At 54.5% G+C, this 27,075-nt stretch overlaps 10 protein-coding genes across 10 annotated transcripts; 5 read left to right on the top strand and 5 right to left on the bottom strand.

Moving 5' to 3' along the window:
• Nucleotides 1-645: 645 nt before the first annotated feature.
• BDP55DRAFT_547856 (uncharacterized protein) lies at nucleotides 646-1,996 on the top strand (the record flags this gene model as incomplete). Its single annotated transcript, XM_060568786.1, has 2 exons — nucleotides 646-1,516; nucleotides 1,611-1,996. Coding segments are annotated over 2 exons (1,257 nt in total), but the record flags the coding sequence as incomplete, so codon positions are not given.
• Nucleotides 1,997-2,189: 193 nt separating this feature from the next.
• On the bottom strand, nucleotides 2,190-3,851 carry BDP55DRAFT_726362 (histidine acid phosphatase; the record flags this gene model as incomplete). The annotated part of the gene is made up of 2 exons (XM_060579137.1): nucleotides 2,190-3,434; nucleotides 3,537-3,851. 2 exons carry the CDS (start codon nucleotides 3,849-3,851, stop codon nucleotides 2,190-2,192), a joined length of 1,560 nt encoding a protein of 519 aa, XP_060432151.1.
• A 635-nt stretch (nucleotides 3,852-4,486) lies between these two features.
• Nucleotides 4,487-5,361, bottom strand: BDP55DRAFT_766391 (uncharacterized protein; the record flags this gene model as incomplete). Its single annotated transcript, XM_060580967.1, has 2 exons — nucleotides 4,487-4,624; nucleotides 4,756-5,361. The coding sequence occupies 2 exons, from the start codon at nucleotides 5,359-5,361 to the stop codon at nucleotides 4,487-4,489; spliced, it is 744 nt and encodes a 247-aa protein (XP_060432150.1).
• A 1,712-nt stretch (nucleotides 5,362-7,073) lies between these two features.
• Nucleotides 7,074-8,339, top strand: BDP55DRAFT_629563 (uncharacterized protein; the record flags this gene model as incomplete). The annotated part of the gene is made up of 1 exon (XM_060572038.1): nucleotides 7,074-8,339. The coding sequence occupies one exon, from the start codon at nucleotides 7,074-7,076 to the stop codon at nucleotides 8,337-8,339; it is 1,266 nt and encodes a 421-aa protein (XP_060432149.1).
• Nucleotides 8,340-9,493: 1,154 nt separating this feature from the next.
• BDP55DRAFT_547473 (Alpha/Beta hydrolase protein) lies at nucleotides 9,494-11,048 on the bottom strand (the record flags this gene model as incomplete). Its single annotated transcript, XM_060568742.1, has 2 exons — nucleotides 9,494-10,377; nucleotides 10,658-11,048. The coding sequence occupies 2 exons, from the start codon at nucleotides 11,046-11,048 to the stop codon at nucleotides 9,494-9,496; spliced, it is 1,275 nt and encodes a 424-aa protein (XP_060432148.1).
• A 901-nt stretch (nucleotides 11,049-11,949) lies between these two features.
• BDP55DRAFT_629561 (uncharacterized protein) lies at nucleotides 11,950-12,711 on the bottom strand (the record flags this gene model as incomplete). The annotated part of the gene is made up of 1 exon (XM_060572037.1): nucleotides 11,950-12,711. The coding sequence occupies one exon, from the start codon at nucleotides 12,709-12,711 to the stop codon at nucleotides 11,950-11,952; it is 762 nt and encodes a 253-aa protein (XP_060432147.1).
• A 1,111-nt stretch (nucleotides 12,712-13,822) lies between these two features.
• Nucleotides 13,823-14,278, top strand: BDP55DRAFT_629560 (uncharacterized protein; the record flags this gene model as incomplete). The annotated part of the gene is made up of 1 exon (XM_060572036.1): nucleotides 13,823-14,278. The coding sequence occupies one exon, from the start codon at nucleotides 13,823-13,825 to the stop codon at nucleotides 14,276-14,278; it is 456 nt and encodes a 151-aa protein (XP_060432146.1).
• Nucleotides 14,279-18,447: 4,169 nt separating this feature from the next.
• On the top strand, nucleotides 18,448-19,077 carry BDP55DRAFT_692156 (uncharacterized protein; the record flags this gene model as incomplete). Its single annotated transcript, XM_060577072.1, has 2 exons — nucleotides 18,448-18,720; nucleotides 18,787-19,077. 2 exons carry the CDS (start codon nucleotides 18,448-18,450, stop codon nucleotides 19,075-19,077), a joined length of 564 nt encoding a protein of 187 aa, XP_060432145.1.
• Nucleotides 19,078-21,975: 2,898 nt separating this feature from the next.
• BDP55DRAFT_713282 (uncharacterized protein) lies at nucleotides 21,976-23,103 on the top strand. Its single transcript, XM_060578235.1, has 2 exons — nucleotides 21,976-22,266; nucleotides 22,468-23,103. The coding sequence occupies exons 1-2, from the start codon at nucleotides 22,137-22,139 to the stop codon at nucleotides 22,644-22,646; spliced, it is 309 nt and encodes a 102-aa protein (XP_060432144.1). The 5' UTR covers nucleotides 21,976-22,136; the 3' UTR covers nucleotides 22,647-23,103.
• A 1,375-nt stretch (nucleotides 23,104-24,478) lies between these two features.
• On the bottom strand, nucleotides 24,479-26,013 carry BDP55DRAFT_738058 (cutinase-2; the record flags this gene model as incomplete). Its single annotated transcript, XM_060580381.1, has 4 exons — nucleotides 25,649-26,013; nucleotides 25,171-25,565; nucleotides 24,588-25,097; nucleotides 24,479-24,566 (listed from the first exon to the last, which is right to left on the bottom strand). Exons 1-4 carry the CDS (start codon nucleotides 25,880-25,882, stop codon nucleotides 24,479-24,481), a joined length of 1,227 nt encoding a protein of 408 aa, XP_060432143.1. The 5' UTR covers nucleotides 25,883-26,013.
• Between the last annotated feature and the right edge of the window lie 1,062 nt (nucleotides 26,014-27,075).

The raw sequence follows: 27,075 nt of genomic DNA, 5'->3' as shown, positions 1-27,075 counted from the left end.
AGATGTTTTTCGTCTCCATTACCCAAGGCATGTAGAAGATACATTGAGACCAGACTTGGCACTCGCCGACATAGGAGGTAGGTAAGGTACGTGATCTACCTCATCACAGTGGTAAGACAAGAAGTGGAGGCGTAAGACAACTAACTAGGTGCCTTGCTAATATCCGTGAAGGAAAGAGGTGAGACGCTGCTCGGGGGGGCTTCTTCACCGGGAGCTTGGGCCACTGGCTAAATTGACGTATATACTTTGATGGGCGTGACGGGACGTGACGGGGTAGTGGGGAATCCCTGCTCTGGCGCGCGCCGCCAAGTTCCCGCACCAGCTTCATGCCACCATGCCACCCCCAGAGCTCGCAGCACCTTCAACCCCCGGCCCCCAACCTTGACTGCGGACTGTAATTTCTCTCCGTCCTCCCTGATCGACCTCCCCTTTCCTGTCAAATCATCCCGCTCTCATTGAGCACCCTTTAGATCCCATGGAAAGCGTAAGCATCATCACCTCCCAGCCCAACGTCTTCCCCATTCCACCCTTCCCTCTATCCATCAAAACTCCATCACATCTCCAAACCCCAACAACCGCAAACAACAACCGCCAAGACATCTATCTACACAAACTCCCCAAGCTCACCAGTCCAAAACCGCACAGCACGGCATAGCCCGCACAGCCCGGAAACCACGCACCGAAGCCCAGCTCCAAACCGACCTCGCCAAGATCGCCAACCTCCGCGCCCTCGAAGACGCCCTCCTCCGCGCCTCGCCGCGGCCCGCCGACCCGACCGACCCGGCGACCCTCGCCCTGACCACGAAGCTCCTGCGCCTGAACCCGGAGCACTACACGGCATGGAACGTCCGCAGGCGCTGCCTAACCTGTGGATCATTATCAAGACCCTCGCCTGGGCCGTCGCCGTCGGCGCCGCCCGCGAGTTCGTCAGCAGCATGCACTCCGCCTCCGTCCTCCGTCGCTGCGTCGCCCTCTTCCTCGACCGCGATCCCGCCAGACCCCGCGTCCCCACCGGGCCCAGGGAGTGGGAGGAGTGGTACAACAGCTGATGCGCCGCCGCCGCCGCCGCCGCCGCCGCCGGTCGACGACGACAAGGTGGTGGTCGACACCCTCAGGAGCGAGCTCATGTTCACGATCCCGCTCCTGCTAGAGTTCCCAAAGAGCTACTGGATCTGGAAATACCGCTCCTGGCTCCTCCAGCAGGCCATCGACAGACTCCCCAGGCCCGTCGCCCGGCGCATATGGGAAGAGGAGCTCGGCCTCGTGTCCAAAATGCTGACCAAGGACCGCCGCAATTTCCACGCCTGGGGCTATCGGCGCCAAGTAGTCGCCGCTCTCGAAAGCGCGGCGCTCGACGGCACGAACCTGGTCGAGGCCGAGTTCGCGTACACGACAAAGATGATCAACACAGACCTGTCCAACTTCTCGGCGTGGCATAACCGGTCGAACCTGATACCCCGCTTACTAGAGGAGCGCGGCGCCGATAACGAGGCGCGGCAAAAGTTTCTGGAAGAAGGTAAGGGCGATCCTATACTTATATATATATATATATATATATATATAAATATATAATTTCAGAGAATTTGCGAACATAGCCGACTAACAGGGAGCAGAACTCGACCTCGTCCGCGAGGCACTAAACGTCGGCCCAGAGGACCAGTCTCTGTGGTTTTACCATCATTTTCTCGTTCAGAACATGACCGAAGAGTCAGACGGCCGGCCCAAAATCGCACCGAGCCTGTCAAGTACACAAAAGGCATCCTACGTGAGACGCGAAATTGAAGATATTAAGGACCTCTTGGAAGACTACGATGACATCACGTGGATATACAAGGCACTGCTGGATTACACGAGAGCGCTGCCGCGCATCGAAGGAAGGGAGCTCAGCGAAGAAGAGACGGAAGAACTACAAACGTGGATGGCCAAGGTGCGTCAGCTGGACCCTATGCGTAACGGGCGTTGGAAGGATCTTGAGAAGGAGTGTAATCTGCTCTAGCTTGTACCGAAAACAAGAGATTCCGTGTTCACACCGTGTGTGGTCCCAAGCGAGCGTCGGCGTTACGAGGAGGAGTCCCAGACTATCATTATATATTAGGTACAGCGGCGAACTAGATATACATGCGGCGGATCTACGTGCTGAAAGGTAATGACCACTTCCTGGCGAACCATGTGAGCCCCACACAGAGCGCTCAAGAGGCGCACTTGCCCTTGACAAGGCTAGCGTTCTCTCCGACCAACCCGTCAAAATACGACAGCAGCGTCTCGACGGGGATCATATCCATCAGTCCCAGCGCCGGGTGGGACGACTTGAGGACCTGCCCGCCCCAGAGAACTCTGACGTACCAGCCGCTCTCAGCCGAGCCAGGCGTGGTGGATGTGGACGTTGACGCGGGAGGGTTCTTGGCGCCGCCAACGTTTTCGTCGTCCGCCCCGCGCTTCTTGTATAGCTCAAAGACGACCTCGGAGCCCATGCCGGGCCAGACCATGTGGTCGAGCTGCAGGATGGACAGTAGCCGCGAGACAGAGCCGTCGTGCGCAACGTTGTGGAAGTAAATCGTCTCACTCGTGCCGGCGACGACGGCGCGCAGGTGGACGGCGAGCTCGGCGACCCAGACACCCCACGCTGCGACGCTGGCGGCGAGGGAGTCGGGGCTGTCGCGATAGAGCTGGGAGTATTCCCAGTGGCCCAGGCGGTATGCCGCGTCGGCGAGGTCCTGCGTGACGCAGGTGGTGGTGTTGGCGCCGCCGACGAGCTTGCAGGGAAAAGGCTTGTCGTGGCACTGCCGGGCGGAGAGGTTGTCGTAGTAGTGGTCCAGCGAGGCGTGGAAGCCCTCGTCGTCGGCGGGGACGCCCGAGATGTTGTCGAGGGCGGCATAGAGCGGAGCGGCGGCGGCGAGGTGCTGGGCCCAGGCGGCGTTGGAGGCGGATTTTATGCGGTTGAAGAGGGCGTAGCCGGCGGTGCAGGGGTATTGCGGCTCGAGGGAGTCGACGCCGGCGGCCTGGATGGTGAGCTGGAGGGAGTCGGTGGCGGCCCACATGCCGTTGACGACCATGCCGGCGACCTGGCTGGTGATTTGGTTGTTGGTGACGCGGTACTTGATCTTACGGCGCCACTCGGGCGAGTTGACGGCGTCTTGGCCGGGGAGGAAGCCTAGGAGCTCGTGGTAGACGCCATAGAGGTCGGCGCCGTGGACCCAGGAGTCGTCGAGGCCCTGGGCGGTGATTTGGGGGAACTGGCAGGTTCCTATCCAACCCGCGGGGACGAAGGGGTTGATGGGGGAGATGTAGACCTTCCAGTAGGTCTTTGCCGGCTTGTTGCTGCTGGCAAAGGGCTCGCCGTAGTAGAAGAGTCCTTGGTCGTCGCAGTTCCACTGGTACGGCTCTACGGGGAAGGCGTTTGAGGCGTAGGGTGTACGTTTGTGGTGGCGGTGAACCTTGTGAACAAGTCAGTGGTTGAGGAAAAGAAGAAAAAAGAAGAAGAAGAGGAGGAAGCAGTGGAGGAAGCAGTGGAAAGGGGTTCGGTTTGTTTTACTCACCAATTCCACGTACTTGAGCTCGTACTCATCCGACGGCTTGACATACTCCGTCTTGCGCACATGAGGCATGTTGCACCAGTTGTACTGCCCGTACCTGTCGTCGGGAGTCTTGGAGGTGTCGTAGATGAACCCCCAGACACCCTTGCCGTTGATCACAGCAGTCAAATTATTGACCTCTGTGCGAGAGGGCGCATGCCAAGTCAGATCAACACCAGCGGCTGCATTCACAACGCCGCCAGCGCTGCTGCCAGTCCCAGTCCCGGTGCCGAAGACGGCAAGGCCGGCCAGCAGAGTGGAGGAAGCCTTGGGCGCCATGATGTGGGGGAGGGCAAATTGGACAAAGATGAGGAAACTAGCAACGATGACGAGGGACTTCAGCCAGGCGGCCGGTGACCCGATGAGCCTTCTCGGGAAAAAAGTTGAGGAAGCCATCCATACTTATGGGTGGGATGCGACAAGGCGGCGGGGGTGACCTCTGCTTTCTCCGAGCGAGACTTGATAAGACCCCATGGACAGCAAGCAACGCGGGCTCGGCGTGTCTATAACCCACGTGGCTCCGCAACAGGTGAAATCCAGCTAGCACCCGAGTTCAATGATAATGAGCGGGTTGAGGCAAATGGGGGCCAAAGATGAGTTACTTTCCCGTAGTCGTATCGCAACCTCGCCGGGAGGTCGTAGGACAGGTGGGAGGAAGGGTGGGAGATTGGTGTTGAAGAGATGAAATGGAGTGTGTACTGAGTACTTCGTCAGGGGGGACGTGCACCACGTGTTCCGCCGACTGGTTGTGAGCTCAATGGAACCAACCAACCTAAGGTATCCGTACCTTACCTAAGGTAAGGAACCACGTAGGAACCCAGGTACCTTGCGTAACACGTGGTAAGGTACCTAACCCCCCCGCCCCCTCCCTACGGAGTAGCTTGAGCGTTTGGCCCCACTCCGACCCGAACCCGTTATCTCGGCGCCGGGACCAGCCTAGGCGGAGTGGATCCTTCAATCAACCGGCACTTGACCTCATCCCACACGCCTCCTCCCCTCATCACCCTACGCTCACCTTGAGGTAAGCAGGGAGGATCACGGTCTTCCTCGCCCTTATTTCATGTTAGCATCACTGACGGAAGATACTGAAAAAGGTAACGAAGATAAACATGTTTCGAATCTCAGATATCCTTCCATCTAGTACAAGCCATAAGCAACGCAACATATCCTGTTTTCCCATCACACAAAGCTCCTCTCCCAATCCATCCATGATTCCGTAAAAAGTATCCAGTGGGGTCTTCTTTCGTGCCTCTGCAAAGAATCCAGCCAGTGGACCTTCGAAATCCTCGCCTTCGTGCGGTCTAACGAGCGTCACCTCAACCGTCTCGCCGACACCCTTGTACCACAGATCGGCGGCGGTCGAATCGTGGCTGATGTCCATGTCGCGAAATACAAGGAACATGAATGTTGCGTGATCAGTCATTATCACGTACATGGTGCGGAAAATCATCGCATACGCCGCGGCTTGCTTCAAGAGCCTGCCGATGGCTTTGTCGGCGCTGCCATTGAACACTGTCCCAAGTTGAAGGTCTTGCTTGCTACCTCTAGTCGGGGGACCAGTCTGTCCACGTCTAAAACATTGCTTGATAAACTCGTACCAGCGATAGATCTTTCCGACGTCCTTGGCTTCGACGATGGCCCATAGTCGACACGCTTTTCGAAACTTAGCCAGCTGAAGAGACGGAAATCTCTCGCCGTCTTCAAGGAGGAAGTAGCCCTGGTCGGGTCTTCCCACGACCCAGGAACCAGCTGGCTCTGCACATGGCCGTAGACTTGGGCTAGCTTGCATTCAATGACAAGACGTCCATTCTGGAAAGTGAGGCGACCTCATTTTTCCAGGTGAAAGTCTTCTTTGCTGCTCAGCCCATGGTGTCTTGTTGGCAGGAGGTGTGGTACTTTCGACCAGGCTCTACAAACGGCGGTGTCCATCCCGGCTCGGACGCATCGGGATGTTGCGTCAGCCACTGACTTTGACCTCTTCCAGGATATGGCCGCGATGAAGCGAGACGGTACATCCAGAGTCCAGAGAAGGAGATACCTTTGGTCCCATGTATATTGGTGTTGTCAATGATGAACCTGCTTACAACACTCATATCGGCTCCCATTTGTCAATTTTCCCACAAAAGTATAGCCAGAAGATTGGGCCCGGATTCATAGACAACGAAAAGAGAGTTAGAAATGTATGTCATACAGGCATTCATTCTGTGACCTCCCAGTGAGTTTGATGTAATGTATTCAATTCTGTTTGCAACGTCCAATTGTTGATGCCTGTGTGTTTGGCTCAATTCCTTGATGCTGATGAAATTGGTCCACAAAATTCCATCTGTATGCCGAGCTTGAATGCAGATTCCTACCAATTTACGGAAGGCAGCATACGATACTCTTGATGCCATTCTTCTTCAAGACGTACGTTACCGAAACACATATCATAATGTGATGCACACAGTGAAATGACCTCTACCTAGCGTTTGATATAGCACTGGGTACACATTGCGACAGACAGGAGGAATTCACCATGATCTTGCGGGCCAACTCTCCATACGATTCTAAGCCTTTCACCCAGCCTAAGTCTTCTGCAAAGTTGAAATCCAAGGAGGAATGTGTGCTGTTTTGTCACGACCCGTCAAGAAGCTGCCCTACTATGTTCTCACAAGTTCCCTTCTTACAGAGTTAACTGGGTCTAAGGCTGCTGAAAGGATGTTCCTGGAAGATTTCGTCTTGAGAGTATTCCGGTTCGACCGTGTTCACTCGTACGGAACTCAATTGCTGCAGCCGAATATCTTTGTGATGCATGGAAGAGCTCTCGTTGCAATAGGATAAGGCAGTTGAACAAAGCCTCCGATTCCCTGCACCAAGGTGATCAATGCGGTGAAATATCAAATCATGGGGTACATGGAGCGTTTTGGAAGGAGAGCTTCTGTTTAAGCCTACAAAAAAGTTGAGCCGCTGCGAAGAAAGAGGTGGAAGCAAATTCACCTTTGTTGCCTGAGGTAGGCCTGTTGTGTGATTGAGTTTTGTTCGTCTTTGGTTGATTGATTCGGAGATGGAAACCTTCCTCGTCGTGCCTGTGCAACCTCTGTGGTGACTTTCCGCCAGGTACATCTTCTCCAACATAAAAAGCCGAGACACTTGGACTCACAAGATCCCCCACATCACTCTCACCCTCACTCATCACACATCCGTTTGCTTATGCCATTTCACTAGCACGTAAATCCTTCCTGTTACTCTATACCTCTGTAAGGGGAGTGAGAGAAGAGGAAGAAGAGGAAGAAGAGGAAGAAGAGGAAGAAGAGGAAGAAGAAGAGAAGAAGAAGAAAAAATTAGGGGTGGGACTCTCACCTTACGTACCTTACTTTTCTGGACTTCCTCCCCATCGTCTCATCTCCCAAGGCTTCCTCGATTTCCACTCAACCTGACCTCCTTCACTTTGCAGTCAGATCCATCGATACCATCCACAATGACAGTCTGATACACCACTTTCTAATCGGCTTCATCGGCAACATGTCTCGCGTTTATGCCGATTCCGACTATTATTGTCCAGGCAGCATCCTGACTCTCACCAAGTACACGCCAGTGAAGCCTCATGGTACCTCTGATTACCATCCGAACCCACCACCTGGCCCTGAACTTCGCCACTTCGACCCTCACCGGTTTATCCTCAAGGATGAGCAAGTTCAACTTGAGGTGCTGGAACGCTTTTCAATGAACCCCGGACCTCAAGTCTTCCGTTGCAAAATCATTGCGTCGCCCAAGTACGAGGATAAAGATAACCGCGAGAAGGTCCCCGACCCACAGACCCAAGTCGTGGCCAAAGTCTTTGACCACAAGCTCTGGCAGAAATATAACGGCACGCCGATCGACAACATTGAACTCAATGAAGGCCTTCTCAGCCGAGAGAGTTGGGCTTACAAGCATCTCTACCAGAAGAACTTGACCGGCCCGCCGAACATCACTGCCCAGTACTATGGCACTTGGGCCGTCAAGTTCTCCGCCGGTAAGACTCCCGAAGGGCCCGACCAGTACAAAACCGTGGCTCTCATCCTCATGGAGTACATTGACGGCTACTCCATCAATGATCTCTGCAATCGAGATGAGTACGGTAACCTCGTCCCGGACGATGAGTTGCCGTTAGAATTCCACCAATCCGATACGGGACGTCCAGTGCTTCTGGATATCAATCACGACACGCGAATGGAGATTCTCAGGCAGCTTATCCACGGCACCGTCGAGCACATGCACGAGGGGGTCATGGACGGCGATTTCGCACCCCGCCATGTATACATCACAATGCGAGACGGAACAGGTGATCTCGAAAAGCCTCGGACAGTTCTGTTCGATCTCAGTCGCGCACGACTTTGGTCAATGACCAAGTACGTGCAACTGCCCGCCGAAGGCATTCACTGCTACGAGCTCGTTCCGAATCCAATTCATCCCTCCGAGGTCTTCAGCGCCCCCGCGCTAAGCGACTTCGCCGGATGGTTTCCCCAAGAGTGGCTCAACGAGGCTATCGAGGGAGACATAAGGGAAGGACGCTTTCGGGACTGGTTGATAGAGGCTTTCGGTCCTGTGCAGGAGGGACCAGGTTACTCCATCCACCAAACCGTGGATAGGGCTATCGCCCAGAGAGATAGAGAGGAGGACTTGAGCAAGATGAAGGCGGCGATCATCGAGGGTGACTTTCACGTGCTGCCCTACCCACCCTTCTACCCGGCAGTCGCTACTTTGGAGATCCCGCGTTTCGGCTCCCTCAACATTTCACGGGAATAAAATCCCGCCCATATCGGCGAGGTATCGGTGTTGGAGTCACCGAGGAACTCTGACTCACCCCTCCGCTTCGATACCCCCCCGCTAGTCCTCCAGCACGAGTCTGGTGTGAATGCGACGAGTGACCATTGGAACCAAGGCGGCAATGCAGGTGAGGCGTCTAAATCACACACACACCACGATCAGCCGGTCTTGGAGGGCGACCAGGCTTTTGGCAAGCAAGAGACACCGAAGCCTAACAACAAGAACAAGAGGAAGAACAAGAAGAAGGACAGACGGGGTTGAGTCTCTCCCTCTCTTCTCTTACTCTATCTCTCACACTCTCTCACTCTTACTATCTCTCTATCGTCGTATCGGAAAATTCGACCTTGGATATTTGCCAACCGCGGTGGGTGGTCTGGGGATGCTCCGACTTGAGCCGGGAGGGGCTCGCTCGCCTTTTTTCTTTTGGCGTTGGGAACACGAGAACATTTGGGACATTGGATTTGGGATTTCACGAGGAGACTGGGTTACGGGGATATGGGAACAATTGGCGTGGGCAGTCTGGAGTTTCTAGATCTCTTTTGTATGTGTGTTTGGGGGGTTTCCTTCGCAACTGGTCTACCAACTGGGAGATGTTCCCCCTTCTTTCCAACTGAGGGTATATCTACTAAAGAAGACACTGCAGTTGTGAGGGAAGTCTGCATCTCAACGTTTGGAGGAGAAACGAGAAAATTAGACAAGGAATAGCAACAAAAAGTCATTCTTCGAGTTTGGTTCGTCGGGCATTTCCATTGTGATGTCCCTCTCTTGTGAACAACATTCTCTGGCCATCTTCTCCCTAGGAAACGACAAACCGTCACTTGCAAACGAATCTAGAAAAGCCGGCAAAACCAGCCAGGCAAACGGCAGACGAATGAACCATCTCGGGACGGGCGACGAATTGCCTGCCTGGATTCTACTTGACACAGCCCCATCAATCCCCTCCCAGATTTATGAGATTTCTAGCACCCGTTGCGATCTAGCATCTTCTCTATACATGATTCTATCCAAGACTCCACCCATCAAAAGCCAACGTCTCTCACCCTTCCATCCATCATCCTACAAACTTCCAAGAAATTCCTATCAAGAAAAGAACAAAACACACTCTTCTCACCTCCCGTCTTCCACCCCCCACCTTATGCCCTCCTCTCCCACGCAGCAACAACGGCACCCACAATCTCCCTCCCCTTAGTAATGGCAATCTCGTGCCCGCCCCCGAGAACAACGACCTCGACCGCGTCCTCCCCGAGCACCCGCTCCGCATCCCACACCGTCTCCCCAAGCACGACGATGTCGTCATGCTCCCCGAGCAGGAACAGCACCCGCCCCTTTCTCAGCCCGGGCTCCGATGACCACCCCCTCCCATCACCACCACCATCACCGCCATCACCAAAGCTACTCCGCCTCGCCTCCAGCACCTCCGCCAGAACCCTCCACTCCTCGTCCCCGCGGTCATAAATCGGCGCGTGCCGGATCGTCGACATGTAACTCGTCACGAACCCGGGATGCCTCGCGAGCTGCCACCCCACCACCTCCCCGATCCGTCCCCCGCCCACAAGCCTAAGCTCATCCCACTCATCCTCCTGCTCCTCCTTCTTCTTCTCCCCGTCTTCATCATCATCATCATCAACAGTCTCCTTCTCGGGTACATCACCCCCGCCCCCGCCCCCAACTCCACCCGCAGCAGGCCTCAACCTCCGCCCAACAAGCCACCTCCTCATACCCTCCGGGATCCAACCCGACGTATACAGCACCCGGCTCCGCCACCCAACGTGCGCAGCGGAGCGGACTAATCCGCCCGGCGCAACGAGGTTGAGGGACCGGACGAGGTGCGGGTGCGTCGAAGCGAAGGCGGCAGCGACGGCGCCGCCAAGGGAGTAGCCCAGCAGGTGGAAGGCGTCGTTCCCGGTCCAGCCTGGCGAGGGGGATGAGGCGAGCGCAAGGAGGATCTGGGTGGTGTAGAGGCGGGCGTCGTGGGGGAGGTCGAGGGGCGCGTCGGAGTAGCCGCGGCCGAAGAAGTCTGGGTTGTCGTGTTAGTTAGGGGTGGCTTGTGTAAGGGTGAGAGAGGGGGAAGAGAAAGAGATGAGGGATTGTGTGTGGTGTGGTGTGTGGTGTGATGTATGAGATGAGTGGTTTGCTTCAAGAGTAAGACCCAAGATGCCGTGATCATTCACGCTGGACCATGTTCTTCACATCTCACATTCCAGATAGCACGGCCTCACACATCGTCACCGACACATACCCTCTTCACTATCATCATCACCATCAGCATCATTTAAAAAAAAACTAAAAAAACTCACCAAAAGTCATAACCCTCCACCCCCTCTCCACAAACTTCCCAGCAATACCCCCCAGCGCAAGACAAGGCGTTCCAATCCCATGCAGCAAGAGAACCCTCTCCTCTGCATCCTCCGGCCCAAATTCGTACACCCGGAGGTTCCCGTACGCCGTCGCAACGTCCCGCGCGCCAGGAAACACGTCGGGCGGGTACGGCTGCTGCACCCGCTCGTCATCACAGCCCGAGCCCAGCGTCGTCCATTTCGGCGAGCGGGCCGTCTTGCGGCCGTCCCTTGCCGGACGCGGGGCCGGGAGGGCGGCGGCAGTGGTGCTGCGGGAGACGAGGATGAGGAGGGTGGTGGCGGCGGCGGCGGCGGTTGCTGCTGCTAGGCCTAGGCCGAGGCCTACCGGCATGCGTGGGAGGTGCCTCTCCAGCCAGTCATCCCTCATTGTGTTCTGGAATCTTCGGACCAATCACTTGGTGGTAAGGATGTTCGTGCAACCGTCCGGGCGGGCTGCGAGGCTTGGTGGGCTGCGGTTGCGGTTCACAAGGTTGGGTCTAGGATGCGGGAGAGATTTCACATGATGGATTGTATCCGCGGGTATGGGATGCGTGGTGGGCGGGTGCTGCGCCGGGGTGGGACGGAAGCCCCGTCACCGAACGGAGGTCGGGTAGAGGAGGGCAACACCGTACGGTAGATACACACGCAACGAGGGGGAAAGGATATGACAATCGCCCTAGGTTTGGGTTCCCCCGGTGGACTACCGTCGTCACTTGATCGTACTTCTGAGAATTACCGAGCCATGAGCAAGATGCGTTACCCTGAACAGAGAGGCATCGCATATTCCCTAGACCCGTCGTCGGCGTCGCCGCCAGGTTCCGCGCCCCTCCGAGAGGGGTGACGTCGCAAAGTAGCCGGCTCTCTCCTTCGATCCCCCATGGGCATGTTATGGGGCTTTGGCTATGGGGCGGGGGTCCTCGACTGTTTCTGTTTAGTGGGAATCTGAACAATGCCATTCACTCGGGACCCGGAAACCCTGCCTTCGTTCTCAACATATGCCGGGTAAGGTAACGAATGGGGGTGGGGGTGAAGAACAGCGCATACAGCGGAAAGAATGAAGACTTCTTTTCTCTGCCCTACTGCAGCATGTCGACGAGTCCCGACAGCGAACCATCAGAGTCCAAAGACACCGCCGCGAACTGCAGCGTCTCGTTGCATCCGCGCCGGAGATGCATCGGATGGAAGCGGAGCGGGATTTACTCGCCAACAAAGCCCATCCTCGACCCAAGCAAGCAGGCCAGCTAGTTAGGTAGTCAGTCCTCACGCTCATGTCCGTACCTACTGGTAGGTTGAACCAGCAGACCGCCAAGCAAGCACTGTGCCGTTTGGCAGCTTGCCCCACCACTACCACCACCGCTGTGCTGGAGGTGGCATGGCAGGGCAGCCATGCCATGCACCACCAGTGAGTGCCGCCGGCATGCTTGGTAGAGGCGTCGGTCTGGCTGGTCGAATGCTGTTCCGACCCCGAACCGTTCGCAATCTTGCTCCTCCTTATTTGCTTTTTTCATTGCTCTACCGTCGATGCAGGAAGCCCTATATGGCGCAAGACAAGTGGTGTACGGATACATGCCTAGCTGTATCCGTGGAGGTGGCTCAGCTGGTAGCTTGCCGTCCTTGCCTTGCCAACCCAAGGTAAGCTTTAGCTCCCAGCTCTCGTCTTCATGCTTCTCCAACCCCCCCAAAGATGACAAAGGAGGGGGAGGGGAAGACGGGAACGGTGAGAGAGTGGCGGCGAGGTGGTCGGAGCGTCCGTCCACTGTGAGCTGTGAGACGGCAGACGTGGTGTAGAACCCGGGGAACGAGGTGAGGTGGTGAGACAGGCGAGAGGAATAATCCGCCGCCGCAGCAAGCGATGCGCACAATCCGCTGTCTGGATCAAGCCTGGCCCAACCTTGAATGCCAAAATGGCGGTGTGGCAATGAAGAAGGGGCTTTTCCATGTCTTCCCATGCCCCCCTCAACCTTGTTGGTCTGCCGTCCGTGTGTCTGTGGCTTTCCCAGTCCTCCCTTGCCCATGGTTGCCAGATCCTAATCACCGAGAAAGCAAATCCGTGAGATCTCGTGGGATGGGTGAGTCGAGCAACGTCAGTTGTCAACTCAAAGAGCAACAACGATCCTCTGTCAGCTGCCACATATAGACGCAGACATGCTGTCCGCCGCCATGCACATCGCACACTTGTTGTTTCACGCGGGCGTTGATATGGTAGGGTTTGAAGGTTAGCGGGAGATTGATTGGTGATGGCACGGCTGGTGAGGCTGGAAGATTGGTCCAGAGGCTGGAGACCAAAAGAAGCAAAAGAAGGTTGCCCAACCGGCCATCGAATCCTTCCTTCCAGAGGAGCTTCAGCGCTGGTAGGTGTAGAGCATCGAGCGTAGATTGGATGCGTCAACAGGAACTGTGTGACTGCGAAGGTCGAACTCAATGGCGGAATCCCCACACATCCATCTTTCTTTTCTTGATGTCTAGACCCTAGCAACCTGGCAAACGTTGGCTTGCGTATCTGGCTGCAGGCATTGTGTTGTGAGCTCGTTCGCAAAGAAAAACAAGAGCCTGGCAGGAAGGATATCGAAGATGAGTGTCAATCCTGCCCCGATGTGGAACAAGCCCTGGAGAATGGAGGGGATGCCGCTCCTAGGGGAACTGCAATCTGCTGAAAGGATCCTTGGCCTCTCCAGGCACGGGCGAATCCAGGAACCTTGAGCCCAAGACCGTCCGGCTCTGGCCTCTCTGCACAGCGGGCGAGCATCCGAGAAGTGTCCGTAGCGTAGAGAGCCGACTGGGCGACTAAAATAGCAGCCTCCGTTCCATGCGCGGGAATAGGATGGCATATAAACGGTGGGAAAACGGAAAAATTGTCCGTTACGTCGTTGAGAAGAGCCCCCGGCCTTGTACCCGTACCAGTGCTGTGACTGTCGCGGCATTGCCAAAAGACAGAGGGCGAGCCGGCGGGATGACGGTTGATCGAAGACTGGGTGGACTGACTGGTTGACCGGGCTGACTGTCGAGGTGACGGACTGGACGTGGGGTGACAAGGCGATGGGAATGCGATTCTGCCCCCTTTCGTCACTCGGATTCTCCTACGAGCTCCACTGTAGAGATCACGAAGCCATCGTCAGGTGTCTCAAGATGGTTTCCCATCTGCCATGCCCCCCCCCCCCCCCCCCCTCTCTTTCTCTCTCCCTCTCTCTCAAGACCCCAGGGCCCCAGCCTGCCCTGCCCCGATTCACCTCCACTGGCAGATTGGCCTCCGCAGCAGGGGCGACGTGCCAGCTTCAGCCTTCAGCGCTTCTGCCCTCACAGCCATCGGAGGGACAAGGGAGCTGTACTGTGCCACAATTGGGGAGGAGACTGAGAGACCCCCAGGGACCAGAGACAGTTGTCCCAGGGTCTGCCCAGGGCGCTGCTGGCGTGGTCACACAGGAGGCCCGTTCGCTTCATGCAGTGGTGGTGCAAGGTCGGGTACCACAGCAAATCCCATGCTTCGCCGTCGAAGGTGTGGAACGTATGGTCCCAGTCGAGAGTTGGTCTAGAAGGCGTTTGGCGCCGACCGCCGCAGCGGGAAGCTGTTATCGATGGCGATAGAGTTGCTCCCATGCGTGTGGCATGTCGAAGCTTACCTTAATCTCGACCTGGCACCTCCGCAGAGCAGCAGCAGGTAGCAGCAGTCCATCGGCCGGCAGTCGGAAGATCTGACGGATCATGAGCATGATATCCGTACAAAGCATCTATCCGTACGCATGCACGGCACGGAGAGTTACTGCATGACCGAAGCCGAGAATCAAGAAATGCTAGAATGGGAAGAAAAAAAAGGCATGGATCGATAAACAGGTCTGAGGCGTCCATCATCGCCTGTTCATGGTTTGGCCACTGACGGATGATGCTGGGGTGAGGGAGAGGGGGAGGGGCAGAGAGTGACGAGTGACGATGTGGGGCGAGAAACCTTCACTGAGATCTGCGTGAGCCATAGACTGAGAGAGAGAGAAAGAGAGAGAGCAAGAGCAGGTTGTGAGTGAGTGTGACGGTGAGATCGGTCAGTTACGGACTGGCAAACGTCTGCCCCGCTGTTAGTGATGTGCGAGTGCCACTTTGTGGAAAAGTTGGTCATCCAGATGGAAGGCAAAGAGAACCTGGAAGGTGCTGACTGGCCCAGTACGTACCGATGACTTCCTTATATTTGGGCAGTTGCGGTGTGCCCTGTGTGAGAGATGGAAAGTGCGAAGCGTGGTAGCTTCCACGGCAGGTGGGCTGCAGGCTGCATATGTGGCAGTCGCACACTGTGGACTACATGACTTGATGCCTAAATTGTCAGGTCCACAAAAGTGACATTCGGGATGCGGTCTGTCGCTTGATTCGCCTCCAAGCGTGCCAGCCGCCACGTTTCCGAATCCAGGCCAGAAGGTCAAGGGCCCATGGTCATTTCTCGGTTATTGTTTTTCTTTTGCACCAGACCAGGGGTTTAGCGACCAGTCATAGCGGCACCAGGTTCCACCCAGTGTCTGCATGTCACTGGCTCACAGCCCTGTGTGTGTGTGTGTGTCCACGGGTGTGTGTCTCTCTCTCTCTGGGCTGTAGGATAAGGTACCTACACAGGAGACAAGGTAGGCACGAATACTTAGGTTCCTTCCATGCCTTTAGCAGAGAGCAGAGAGCCACTGCCTCGTTGTCCATCATGCAGTCCGGGGCTCTAACCTCCTGCAGCAGTGCGCGCACCATTCATGTGCACGTACCCAATGGGAGTGGAGGATCTTTGGGGCCTTGGGCAATGGCTCTGGGACTCTGCCACATCACAGTGTGGGTGGCGGACAGTGTGAGCAGCCGGCGACGATGTTTGGGTCGTGGCTGGCAATCCCACGCTGAGAGGTACGTATCCGTAACCTGACACTTCCCCCCACATCCTATGTACGACACTACACTGGCTGCTCGATCGAAGCCTCGACAATCCATTTGTCTTGCTACCGCCGTGCAGTTTGGGGGGAGAGAGCGGGCGGGTGGTGCGTTGCACTGTTCCAGCTGCAGCTCGTCCTCCGCCGTTCAGTCTGCCCACCGCCCAGTGCACACAATGCATCACGCAGTCCCGTCCGTTCCAATCTTTTCCTCCTCTTCTTCTTCCCCATCTTCAGTTGGCTGAGGGGCCAGGGCTATCCTCCCCCCCAAAGGTTGGGATTCGGCCGGACCAGGGCCACCCAGCAGAGAGGGTCGGGAGGGTTTCACTTTGGACTGAAGCAGACTGTAGACAGGCGGGCGCACTCGACAGTCGACCTTCGACACTCTGATCGGCTACACACTGTGGATGAGCGGACGACATGAAGCCAGCCGAGTATGAGGAACCTGGGAGGCAGACCTCCTACCGTTGGATTCCCCGTACCGTGTCTATTGCAGCATGGGAAAAGGGAAACACTAGACTGCGTTTCTCGTGTTTCTGAACATCAGATTGCGCCAGTTTAATGCCCCTGTGGTAGCAGTAGAGCATGCGATAGATCAGAGAGCTACCACCGACAAGACGATGCCATCGTGCGTGCATCCCAAAGGTCTCTCACACACACACACACACTCTCTCTCTCACTCTTCATCAGACTTTGCACCGCGTCAGCCCAAAGCATCCTGTCAAGTTTGCCGAACTTTGGATAGGACCGCCTCATGGAATAACAATAACAACAATACCCCCCGCCATGGAGGGTTCTTTAGCGTCGCCTGGAATTCCGGACGAGGTCGGAGTGTCCTTGAGTGCGTAAGGCTTTGCGGATAAGGGGAGGGATGAAGAAGGAAAAAGGGACACCGAAGCGTACGAGCGAAGACTGGACGAGAGCAAGACACACGCCGTTGGTCGGACCACGGCCAGGACCGAGAGTAGGCAAGACAAGCCGCAAGACCGCAAGAGGAGAGGCGAAAGAGAGTGGTCAGTTGATCACGAAAAGGAGAGACATCTCGATACAGCCTGGGGTGAGGCACCATGGCATTCACCGGGGGGGCATAGAGTGAAGAGAGACATCAAGGCGACACTGCTGTGTACTCGACGATTCGACAGTGACAGACTGACAGACTACAGTGGCAGGGAGAGAAGGGGAGACGGTGGACGGTTCAAGATGGGAGGGAGGAGTGCTGTGCCCCCCTCATCCACCACCATCCGTATCATGTCTCATCTCTAATCTCGCTCTGTTCTCTCGTACTCCGTACCGCAGCAATATTGAATGTGCTCCTGGTTGATTCCCCATCAATCACCGCTCACACTAGGGTTCTGGAATGACAGGTGTGGGCAGCCAATCTCTCCCATGGCCGCAAGCGGTGCCAAAATGGTAAACAAGAACAAGCGACTGGCGCCGGCGACTCTCCGACTCAGGAGGCTTTTTTTGGGGGGGGGGGATTTCCCTCGCGGCTGTCAGCACTGTGAAGGACTGTGATTGAAGAAAAACAAGGCCCACAGTGCGTCCTGCAACGGGCAGACTCAGTACCTGCATGCCACGCCTCAGCTTGCCCTGCGTCTATGTTCCGACGTGGAATGCCTAAGATTGGGGGGGAATAGGAAAGAGGAAGGGGGGGGATGCAGGTCTGCCGAGACTGACGGTGAGATGTGGTACGAATACCTACCAACGTGCGAAACTGAGAAGGGTATTGAAGTGAGAGCGAGAATGAGAATGAGACCAAAAGTGAAAGTGAAGATGAGAGAGAGAACGTGGGAGGACGATACTCTCTGTGATCTCGCCAGCCATACAGACCCCCCAGTGCTCCCGCTACAACTGCTTTTCAGCATTCACTGTCGAACACCCTCCGACTAGGTTTACCCAGGCTTGCCGGGCACACGTAACTCTTCGCTTCCCACATCTTGCCTTGCCTTCCCGCCCGCTGCGCAGTCACCTTACCGTTAGGTTCAGTTCAACATCCAATCCTGGTGTACCGTGTGCCTCCGGTCTCATTCACTCACTCCATCGCTCACTCACTCACTCACTCATTCATCGTCTCCCCATCCAAATACGGCCAGCCCATTGCCCCACCCCGACAATGTACTGTCCGCCGCACTGGTAGGGTTGACGGCAGCCGGCGCCACGCCCCAAATTTACACCAGCCCACTAGGTCGCGCTAGTCCCTGGTCGCTATAGTCTTAGATCTGCCAACCAATAGAAACAGGGTGGCGAACTCGCATATGGCGTCAAGGAGTGGACCCACAGTGTTTGTCAAAACAGCACTGTCTTCTGATCATCTCCCATTGGGCAACCTGTGGGTCCACCGCCGCCCCCCCTTCCCTCCCAGTGTCCTTTCCTTGCCCTCCGTGCCCTCGTCGCTCCTCTCGCCTGCCCGCTCACCTTTCCACCTTCCTCCCACCCTCCCACCATCCTGTTCGAACCAACAAAACCATCGCTTTCTCCGGATTCCTCCCTCCCGATACTTTTCAACATCTCTCTCCCCCCTCTTTCCAGACGTATCTTTTCTCCCACCGCATCCTCAAAATCTCGAAATCATACAACACTTCCAAACGATCATACGTATCAAACCGACCAAAAAGAAAAAGCATTGCTTTCCTCTCTTCTACCTTGAACCTATTCATCGTACACACTTTTTTCCACTCGCACAACGTCGACTCGGCAGGTTTCATTGTTTGTGTTTCAAACTGCAATAATACCGCACAGCTCGGCTCGCCCACATAAGACCACCCGCACATCCGCCACACTGCCTCCCAACCAACAAAAAACGGCACCCTTTCTCCGACCTCCCACCACGATATCACTACGGAGCTACCACCGAAACATTCATAGATAATGTCTTCATACTACCAGTTCAACCACCACCAGGCGCATCCTACCCCTGCCGTCCCTGGTGCCTCCCACAACCACCATGGCGGCCGGAATCGCAGAGCGCCTCGGCTTTCTGTTTCCCAGAACCAGCACAAGCAGTTCCGTGGCGTCCGAAGCATGAAGGAGTTGAACGACTCCACCACTCTCAACCTTTTCCGCTCAAAGTTTGAGGCCGTACGCTCTTTCGACCTCGAAGACGACATGGAATTCTGCCCCGGCCTGTTGACCGACAGCGACGTAAGTATCTCGGAGCCGTGGATCTATCTCTCATGATCCGGTGACTAATCCTGGTCGCCGCTGCAGATGAACTCCATCAGCTCTTCTGAGCGTTCTTCCCTGGCCAGTAACTCTCCCGAGTCCTCTCCGACGCAGCAACCCCAGACCGTCGCCCCTGGGTTCTCTCTCAACTCCTCTTCTCCCGCCTTCATCCCTCCCGCGTACCAGCAGTCTAGCCTGAAGCTTCACCAGCCTGCGGCTACTCGCGCCCGCAACGCCATTCCCATCGTCAACCCGGCTACCGGCATCACCATGTCGAGCCCGCCGCCCTCGGTTTCCCCCGCCAGGATGCAGCAGGGCATGGGTCGCAGATGGTAAGGAGCTGATCCCGCTCTCGTGACAGAGGGCCTGGGGTTGCACTCCTTGCCGTCTGTGCCGATGCATGCTGATGTGTAAATCCTTGCTCATTCGGCTTGTTTACACCGGCCATCTTGGCGGGCACCGAAAAGAAAAAGAAGACGAAAAATGGCAATGGCATCGATGATTTTCTTCCTTGCGGGCTGGGCTACCTCAAGGTAATGGCTAGACTGCCAGCGTGGTCTGGTCATCTGTTGGCTCAAACGACATTCCTCTCCTGTACAAACAACCTCAACGACATACCCTGTTTAACCGACAAAAATCCCTTCGAGGCTCTTTCAACGGCGCGGAATGAGAAGTTATCGATACCATTTTTCCTTTTTTGGGTACTTTTGACTACAAAAAAAACCCGACAAAAATTTCGGTGTCCTCACCTCGCAAGATGAGGTTGGACTTGCACGAATGGCGTTTTCCACACGGATGGTTTTGCATTTTCACGACATGCATCGGTGTGAAATCACACCACGGCGGAGTTCTCGGATATAATTAATTCTCGGCATCTTTTTTCACGGACAGCGGGACGACTTTTTTGTTTTCCAAGATGATTCAAAATTTCTGTTGCTCATCATGGTGCTCGACGGGTCACGAAGTCATTCCGGAAAAGATTATCTCGACATATAGAATGAGTGTCTTTTCAGCAACTTATTCGGAGCGGGGGGGCAACAGGTGTTTCTGTTATGGGCTCACATGGGAAATATCAAATGGGTGGTGGCGGGCAAAGACATGCGTTGCTATTGTTTTGCGGCAAATCTCCAAAGCTTGGAAACGGTACCGGGAAATACCTTTTTGGGAAAGGTGGAGTTGGTCATGAATTTTGGGTGCGGCCTGCTGGCGAACCTCTGCATTGTTACCTGTTTTGGTTGAGCGATGCGGAAGGGGATCGCGCAGTCCTTTGTTGTTTTCTTGCGCCTCTTCTCTCATTTCATTATTCGAGGATGGACTATTCATACTACTATTGCTCGATATTCCGGCGAGGCAGGTCTAGCATCTCGCGACGCTGGAAACGGTTGGTCGTGGTGGAGAAGTCACCTTGTCTTGGCACTTTCGCGAGCATCTCGGAAGAGTTGTGTGTTTCTGGGTAGCGATCTGAGACGATAAATGGCTCTTGTGGTTTTTGGGTCGGAGAACGGGATACCTTTTGGGGTTGTACAGGAAACGCTCAAGATGCGAATGGTGTTGAATGGGATTAGACCAAGCTGTCTGATCTTGTGGCGCGAAGCCAGCAAGGCGCAATGCAATATACGATATGTTCATCAAATGCTGTTTATCATGAGTGATTCGGATTACCTGTAAACCTTCAATGGAGGTGGTTATCTCTCGTAGATACAGTTAAACGATTTCCAGATCACAATAAGACGGACGGTTGACGAAACGTCAAATGCCATCAATAGGATTTCATGTTTCGATCAAATAGCTTTCCACCCGTTGGAATAAGGAGATGACGGCGTTCTTCCCCAGTCTCCTCATGCTTACTGCATATTTCCCCCTGAATCGTGACATTGCTGATATATTGCAGGATATATGAGACGGCTGCTATCGAGATGCGTGAGACGGGGGGGTAGGTAATCGGACATAGATCCCCGACCCGCACTTCCCTCGAACCCCCCTTTGTTCGCCGAGAGTATGATGGAGGGGGAGAGGGGGCTGGTTCAGCTTGGGATGAGAGCTGAGCTCGATAACAGCGAAGGAGGGGTTGAAAGGTCGGGTTCTTTGTGGTGTCAGCAAGGGCAAGAAGGTGAAGCCGAAGGATCTAGGTAAAGCAAGCAGTAGAGCTTGGTATGACTTGTGGATGTTTTGTTTGTTTTATGGTGTTTCCCCTTCTTGTTATACGCGGCACGGGGAATGGGTTTCTGTAGGCGCTGGTATCTCTGCAGAGAGCGGTTAGGTATCCGTACGGGGGGGTGAATTGGGTAGATACACCGTATTCACTTTTGCTTTCTCTATCCGGGGGGCATTTGCTGTCTTGGTGAGGTGCAGTGTGCCTGGTGCTTGGTGCGGTGACCTGGACCTGAGGTGCCCTTGCTTACCCGCCGCTTGAGTTTTCTGCATGTTGACTCGAGGGGGTTGAATGCTGCAGGTAGGCGACGAAGATAACCTGCCGCTTGATGCTTCCTGATTATAACCTTCTACTGATGTGACCATCACTACTATCCCTCTTCGTGGCTGCTTTGATTCCTACAGCGAATCTACTATGGCGTCTTCGATGAGCATCATCATGGTCTGGAGAGAGTGCTGCGGGGAGGTCATGGTCACGTGATGGAGTCAGTAATGAGAGACAGGTGGGGAAGCCAATGATGACGATGCAGCTGGGCAGCAAAGAAGCACGGGAGTTAAAGGCCGTCATTATTGGTCCGCGGTGGGGTCTATACCAGGGGTAAGGGGCAGTAAGACTAAGTATTTAGCCAGACTGCGGATTAAGAGGCTGAAGAGAGAAGCGATGGTCCGAATCCAAGCAAAATTCTGACTGAGGTGAAGTTCGGAGCGATGACGATGGTCTCTCCAGGGCGGCGCTGAGCGACGATGATGGCCCATTATTGATGATGTGACTGTGGTGGGCTTGCAAATGGTCGACAGGCAGTTGGTCAATGCCCCTCCCATCCTCTGCAATATTTGGGCGCTCGCCTTCCAAACGGGCAATTTGCGGGGACGTGGCGATGCTTCCAGCCATTCGGGTTGCTGGCTGCTGCAACCAGCTGGGGAAGGAAGGGGGAAAAAGCTCGGTCCTGAGGAAAAATGTCACTATTGGAAGGAGAGCAGTGAGTAGTGACGTCACCGCATGCTTTGCGGCTGCTTCTCGTCTAGTTAGTTAACCTAGGTTATTGCTATGCTCTAGGTACATGTATTCCTTCTAGAGCCTCTTGCCGAGTTCGTCGTGATCTTACTTGTCTTCTTTTAATACCTCATCGAAACTTGATTCTATTCCGTTCAATTGAATCTGCCTGCAACGCAATACGATAATTCAAACACCGGATACCCTCCTCCTTTACTCCATACCACAGACTAAAATTCAATACGCAACAATGGCATCTCGCATCGCTCTCTCAGCTCGCCCTCTTGCCCGTGGCGCTTTTGTCGTCGGAAGGCAGAATGCTTTCCTCGGTCGGAGCATCTCTACCACGAGGACACAAAGCCTGAAGGAGTCCTCTGGACGTGAGTTTTATGCCTCTTTTCTTTCGACTTGGTTCCCTTTTCCCCCCGATGGAAGGATGCATGGCAATTGAGCTTGAAGGCTATCACAAGTGATGTCACAGGTTTGATGACGCTGTCATTGCGAACCACCCCCCAACCTATGACTAGTTACACAACCTCATACTTTCGCGAAAAATGACTAACAAGTACTTTTCTCCAAAGACACCGATGGCGAGACGCACGAGAAGCACAAGCAAGATTCTCTCTCCAAGCAGAAGCAGGGCAAGGGCCACTGGAAGCCTGAGCTCGCTTCCGACAGCGAGGAGGCTATCAAGGCGGATCGTGACGAGAGCATTGACCCCAAGAAGTTGCAGGAGAAGACGGCTGGCAAGGGATCATGAGGATGATTGTTACCTCTGTGTCGCGTCACCTCGCCTCCCCCTCCGCCGGGGGATGTAGGAAGGCGATATGGGAATGAAGCAGAACACAGCATGCCTTATAGGTTTATGAGCAGACACACTCACACACACACACACACACACACAGGCATACGGGTCTGCGGGAGTTGTTCCGGAACTCTTGGGGACCATTTTTTTGAGGAAAATGCATGCAGGCTGCGTTTGGGAGAAGGTTTGAGGGATGTAACAATGTAATCGTATTAGCATCATGTGGGGACATTAATTGATTCTTGTCCATGTCCATTTCTGAAGGTTCATCCCGAAGGCATTTTGAAAGCGACAAGAGACACTCATAAGAGAGGAGGTACTCGTCTGAATCCGCCTTTCAACAGCTGACAAGCCAGACCTGACGCCTTCATCCCTGCTCTCTTATACGCCAGGTGCAATATTCCCCTTCGTCATCCTCGTACTCGGGAGACCGGGTGCGAAGTCCTTGTCATCGGGCCATCTCACAGAGGTTCTTGATGCTGGGCCGGGCCCTATCCACCTAGGTCTTTCAATTGGTACAAGTACATCGAGCTTTCGTCGGACTAAGCTGACTGGACACCGTTGGGTGCCACTACCAATACTGACAATTGGTCGTTTGGCTCGTCACCGTCATGGAAGGCGCGGGTAGTGGACGTGAGAGTTCAAGACCGCGCTTCTCAGCGGCTTGTCGGACAATGGTGCAGGCCCAAAGGTATTAATCTTCCTGCTTGCTTTCTATCTGTTCTATCACGCATATAACGAACTTGACGAGAATTTGGTGATTTAGGTAAATGGCTAATATGAATCTGTACATTGAATATCGAGATGCTGATGCCGTGTGACATAGCTTTAGGACTTCGTCATCGTGAGCTACAATTTGTTGTCGGCTTGGAATGAAGACTTGACCGTGCGGGAGATACTGGCAGACTGCCCTATCACCGGCTTTGAATATCTTAGACGGCAGACCTAGATAATATCGGACTTTTCTCTCGTCAGGATCAGTGGGGTTACGAGCCTTTGCTTTGGGCTGAATGTACGATGCATCATCACGTTCCTGGCCAGTCTTGCCTTGCCTGAAAGGATCAGAGGACCATGGTTGTTGAAAGGCCCACTCGGTGCTCGGCAGAGGATAGTTCATGCTTTACCCGATCACAGATTCAATCGTCTGGCGCGGATGGTAATGACAGCTCGGCCTGGTATGCAGCTCAGAAGAAAGGTTAGCCAGGCAGTGAAGGAGACTGTATTATATAGACGCTGATTATAGACGCAACGGGTTGATAATATAGTACTCAAGGCCTTGCAAGTCCATTACACTCTGTGGTTTGGCGAGAAAAGAACTGGTAAGAAAGTCCGAGAGCCTGTTGGTATGATAAACGTTCGCGAGGTAAAGAGAGACATAAAATTTTTTAATAGGGAGCCTTCCAGTACATTCAGCCCTGTCCTTCTATTCCTAAAAGTATACACAGACAGCTATAGATATTGCGAACACGGAGAGTAACCTTTCTAGTTGACGTAGAGAGGGTGTGGGGATACTTATATCAAGGAGTTCCCATCATTTTCGACGAGGCTCAGAAGGCTAGGAACATTATGGAATAGTTGCAATGGGCTATGCAGGACCTCCCTGATACCAAACTTGTTGCCATAAAATAGGTAGCACAAGATCCATGGTATGATGGAATTCCTGCCGGGAAGGTCCGTTCTGTTGTTCTTGCAAAGTGCTTCACCTACTCTCACATGCCATCTACACCATCCCGAGATGCCCTTCTATCACGACCATCCTCCTTCTGGATATCTCAATTCACCGTTTTCTAATCCAACTTGGGATACTCAATCAAGCCAAAAGAGTCCACCTCCTCCCCAGACTCCCCATGCATGCCCACAAACGACCGACCCGCGCTCGGCACAAACGTAACGCACCGATCATTCGTCCTCGTCCCAACCTCCAGAGACCGGTCTAAACTAGTCACGGCACGAAAGAACCCGACGCGGTCCTTCTTCTTCTTCCGGCCGTTGCACACCTCCGTCATGACCCAGTACTCGCCCTTCTCCAGCGTCAGCTCCTTATAGTTCCCGCCGCCGCCGCCGTGCTCCTGCGCCCTGTCGAGCCCGTCCATCTTGACGCCGAGCGCGTCGACCCGCGCGGCGCCGCGGCCAAAGATGGAGACGACGCGCACGCTGTCGAGCTTGGCGAGTTCCGTGCCGTCTTCGAACGAGGTTGAGCTGCCTGCCGGTGCGCCGCGGTAGATTTCCCGAAAGGTAAAGCCTATGTCGGCGAATTTGGTGAGGTCGATATCGGAGACGATGGGGACGGTGGTCCAGCCTTTGGCGGCTGCGAGTTTCTGGACGAGGAACTCGGCGGCGGGTTTGGCTGAGGGGCGGTAGTCTCTGTGGCCTGGCATTACGGCGCCGAGGGGTAGGCCGTTGCGGCTACGGTCACATGGTGTTAGCGATGCCGTCGCAATTCCTTCAGATGGGAAGTCAGGACGGATGAAGGACTCACCAGACCGGATCGAACTTGTTGCAAAACATCTGCACCCTTTCCGGTGCCAGGCCGGGTATCGTGTTCTTGTTGTACACCTGCATGGTGCTGCCAAATGTCACGGCGGCCACGATGCGGTCCTTGTATTCCGACCCGAGCCTATCTGAGATCACGCGCGAAAGCATCGCAGCACCTTGGCTGTATCCTCCAACAAGAACATCAGAGTCGGAGCACTGGTCCATGTACTCGCGGACCTGGGTGCTGGCACTCGTGACCTCGCGCGGCCGGCACAGCTGGTTGTTGACGCAGAGGTTGTCTGACAGCGTTGCCGCGTACTCTATGCCCTGGATGGCGATCTTGTCCGGGCCTAGAGTTGATCGTAGGTACGCTGCGAGTTGGGGGCCTGGCTGTAGGCCCTAGTGAGGGACAAGGTCTCTCGTTAGCTTCTCCGTGAGACTGAGAGTATGACTTTGAGGGCGCGTGAGCCGGGTTTACACACCATATTCGGTTGTTGAGTGCTTCCGCGGATGAAGAAGAACATGGTATCCTTGCAGGTGCCATCGCGCACCTCGTTCTCCAAGACACCTTTGTCTTGCGAGTCCTGTTGTCGCGTCGGAAGAGAGTGGACGGGTTGTCTTGTTTCTTCAAGAGAGTTGCTTCTTGACGTTGCCCTTGCGAGACCCGGTGTCAACATGCACTGCAAGGCGAGTAAGATAGCTGTGGATGTCTTCATGATGCCGAGAAAAGTGTTGTAAGGAGCGTATATGTGTCAGAACTTGAACAACTATTTTCCCTGAGGAAACACAAACCCATGAACGAAAACTACACCGAGGACTGTAGTCTACATGAGAACTGGGGTTTGTGATGTCTATAAGGTACGTTGCCCTGAAGCTTAGACTGTGAACGTCAATAAGAGCGAGGGTTTTCCCTTTCGCTTCATCAATTAATCTTAAAGAACGTCAAATGAGCGCCAATGTCTTTTCAACCTTAATTGATTATATACAAGGGCCATACCTTAATTTGTGGACGAACCGTGTTAGTCTCATTACTTTTCCTGACGGGTTGTCCGGCAACTCCAGGGCTGCAGTTCGGGGAGATCGAACAGCCGTGAACTGCGATCTCAGACTCGTCTTTTCTCTGGAGGGGCCATGCATCGAGTGATTCCACCCTGAGATCTCTTACCCTGATTGTTAGCGCGAAGTACTTGTCCAGGCTTTATTTTTCGATTTCTCTATTCTCCAAAGTATTTGACTGCCTTAGTGGTCCTTTGCCCACCCGTCACCCTCCCTTTAGACTTCGCCGCTTCAGTTTCTGGCTCGTCCGCCCGGTGCGTGAACTTGATAAAGGGCAGAAGGCCCAGATTCGCCTTGTAGACGAAGAAATTAGGGTCCCTCTCGGGAACTACCAAAGAGTCCCACGGGTTCTCCCTTACCAACTTCTCTGCCAGCTTGCCCGTCACCTTGGCCTTAGCTTCGGCCGTGAGCTGGACGTAGGCCTATTTAAAGCAGTCTATCTACCTCATTCCTAGTTAACAACCTCGTATACCTAATTTTATACCTAAATAAAGGCGTTAGGATAGTTAGGATAGTTGGGACTTTTAAGATGGATAGAATGGATGGGAAGAAATCTTGAAAAAACCCATCAAAGCCCTTGACAGCGTGCTTTTGAGGTGCAAAGTCGGGAGACCTTCCTGTGGCGGCGCCGGCGTCTCGCTTCTACATTATGCCTATCCGCAGACAGCTTCTTCCAATCTCATATACCGTTTTCTTTAAAACATTCCACAGAGTGTGTGACGGTAGCAGATCGATTCTTTCTTCTTGCAATTGAGACTTTTAAGAAAAGCCCCTCGACAGCGCTAATCAGACGCAACATACAGTCACTTTATACTGGTTCACTAATCGCCAAGTGTTGACGCACTAATCACTC

Source organism: Colletotrichum godetiae (assembly GCF_030913485.1).
Source record: "Colletotrichum godetiae strain CBS 193.32 chromosome Unknown BDP55scaffold_11, whole genome shotgun sequence".
Taxonomy (NCBI): Eukaryota; Fungi; Ascomycota; class Sordariomycetes; order Glomerellales; family Glomerellaceae; genus Colletotrichum; species Colletotrichum godetiae.
This window is presented reverse-complemented; position numbering and strand designations above follow the sequence as displayed.

What these genes read in the sequence shown, in the direction of transcription:
- BDP55DRAFT_713282 (XM_060578235.1), top strand. Translation starts at nt 22,137, where the DNA reads ATGGCATCTCGCATCGCTCTCTCAGCTCGCCCTCTTGCCCGTGGCGCT. An exon ending in CCTGAAGGAGTCCTCTGGAC is followed by an intron (nt 22,267 to 22,467) that starts GTGAGTTTTATG and finishes TTTTCTCCAAAG; the next exon opens with ACACCGATGGCGAGACGCAC.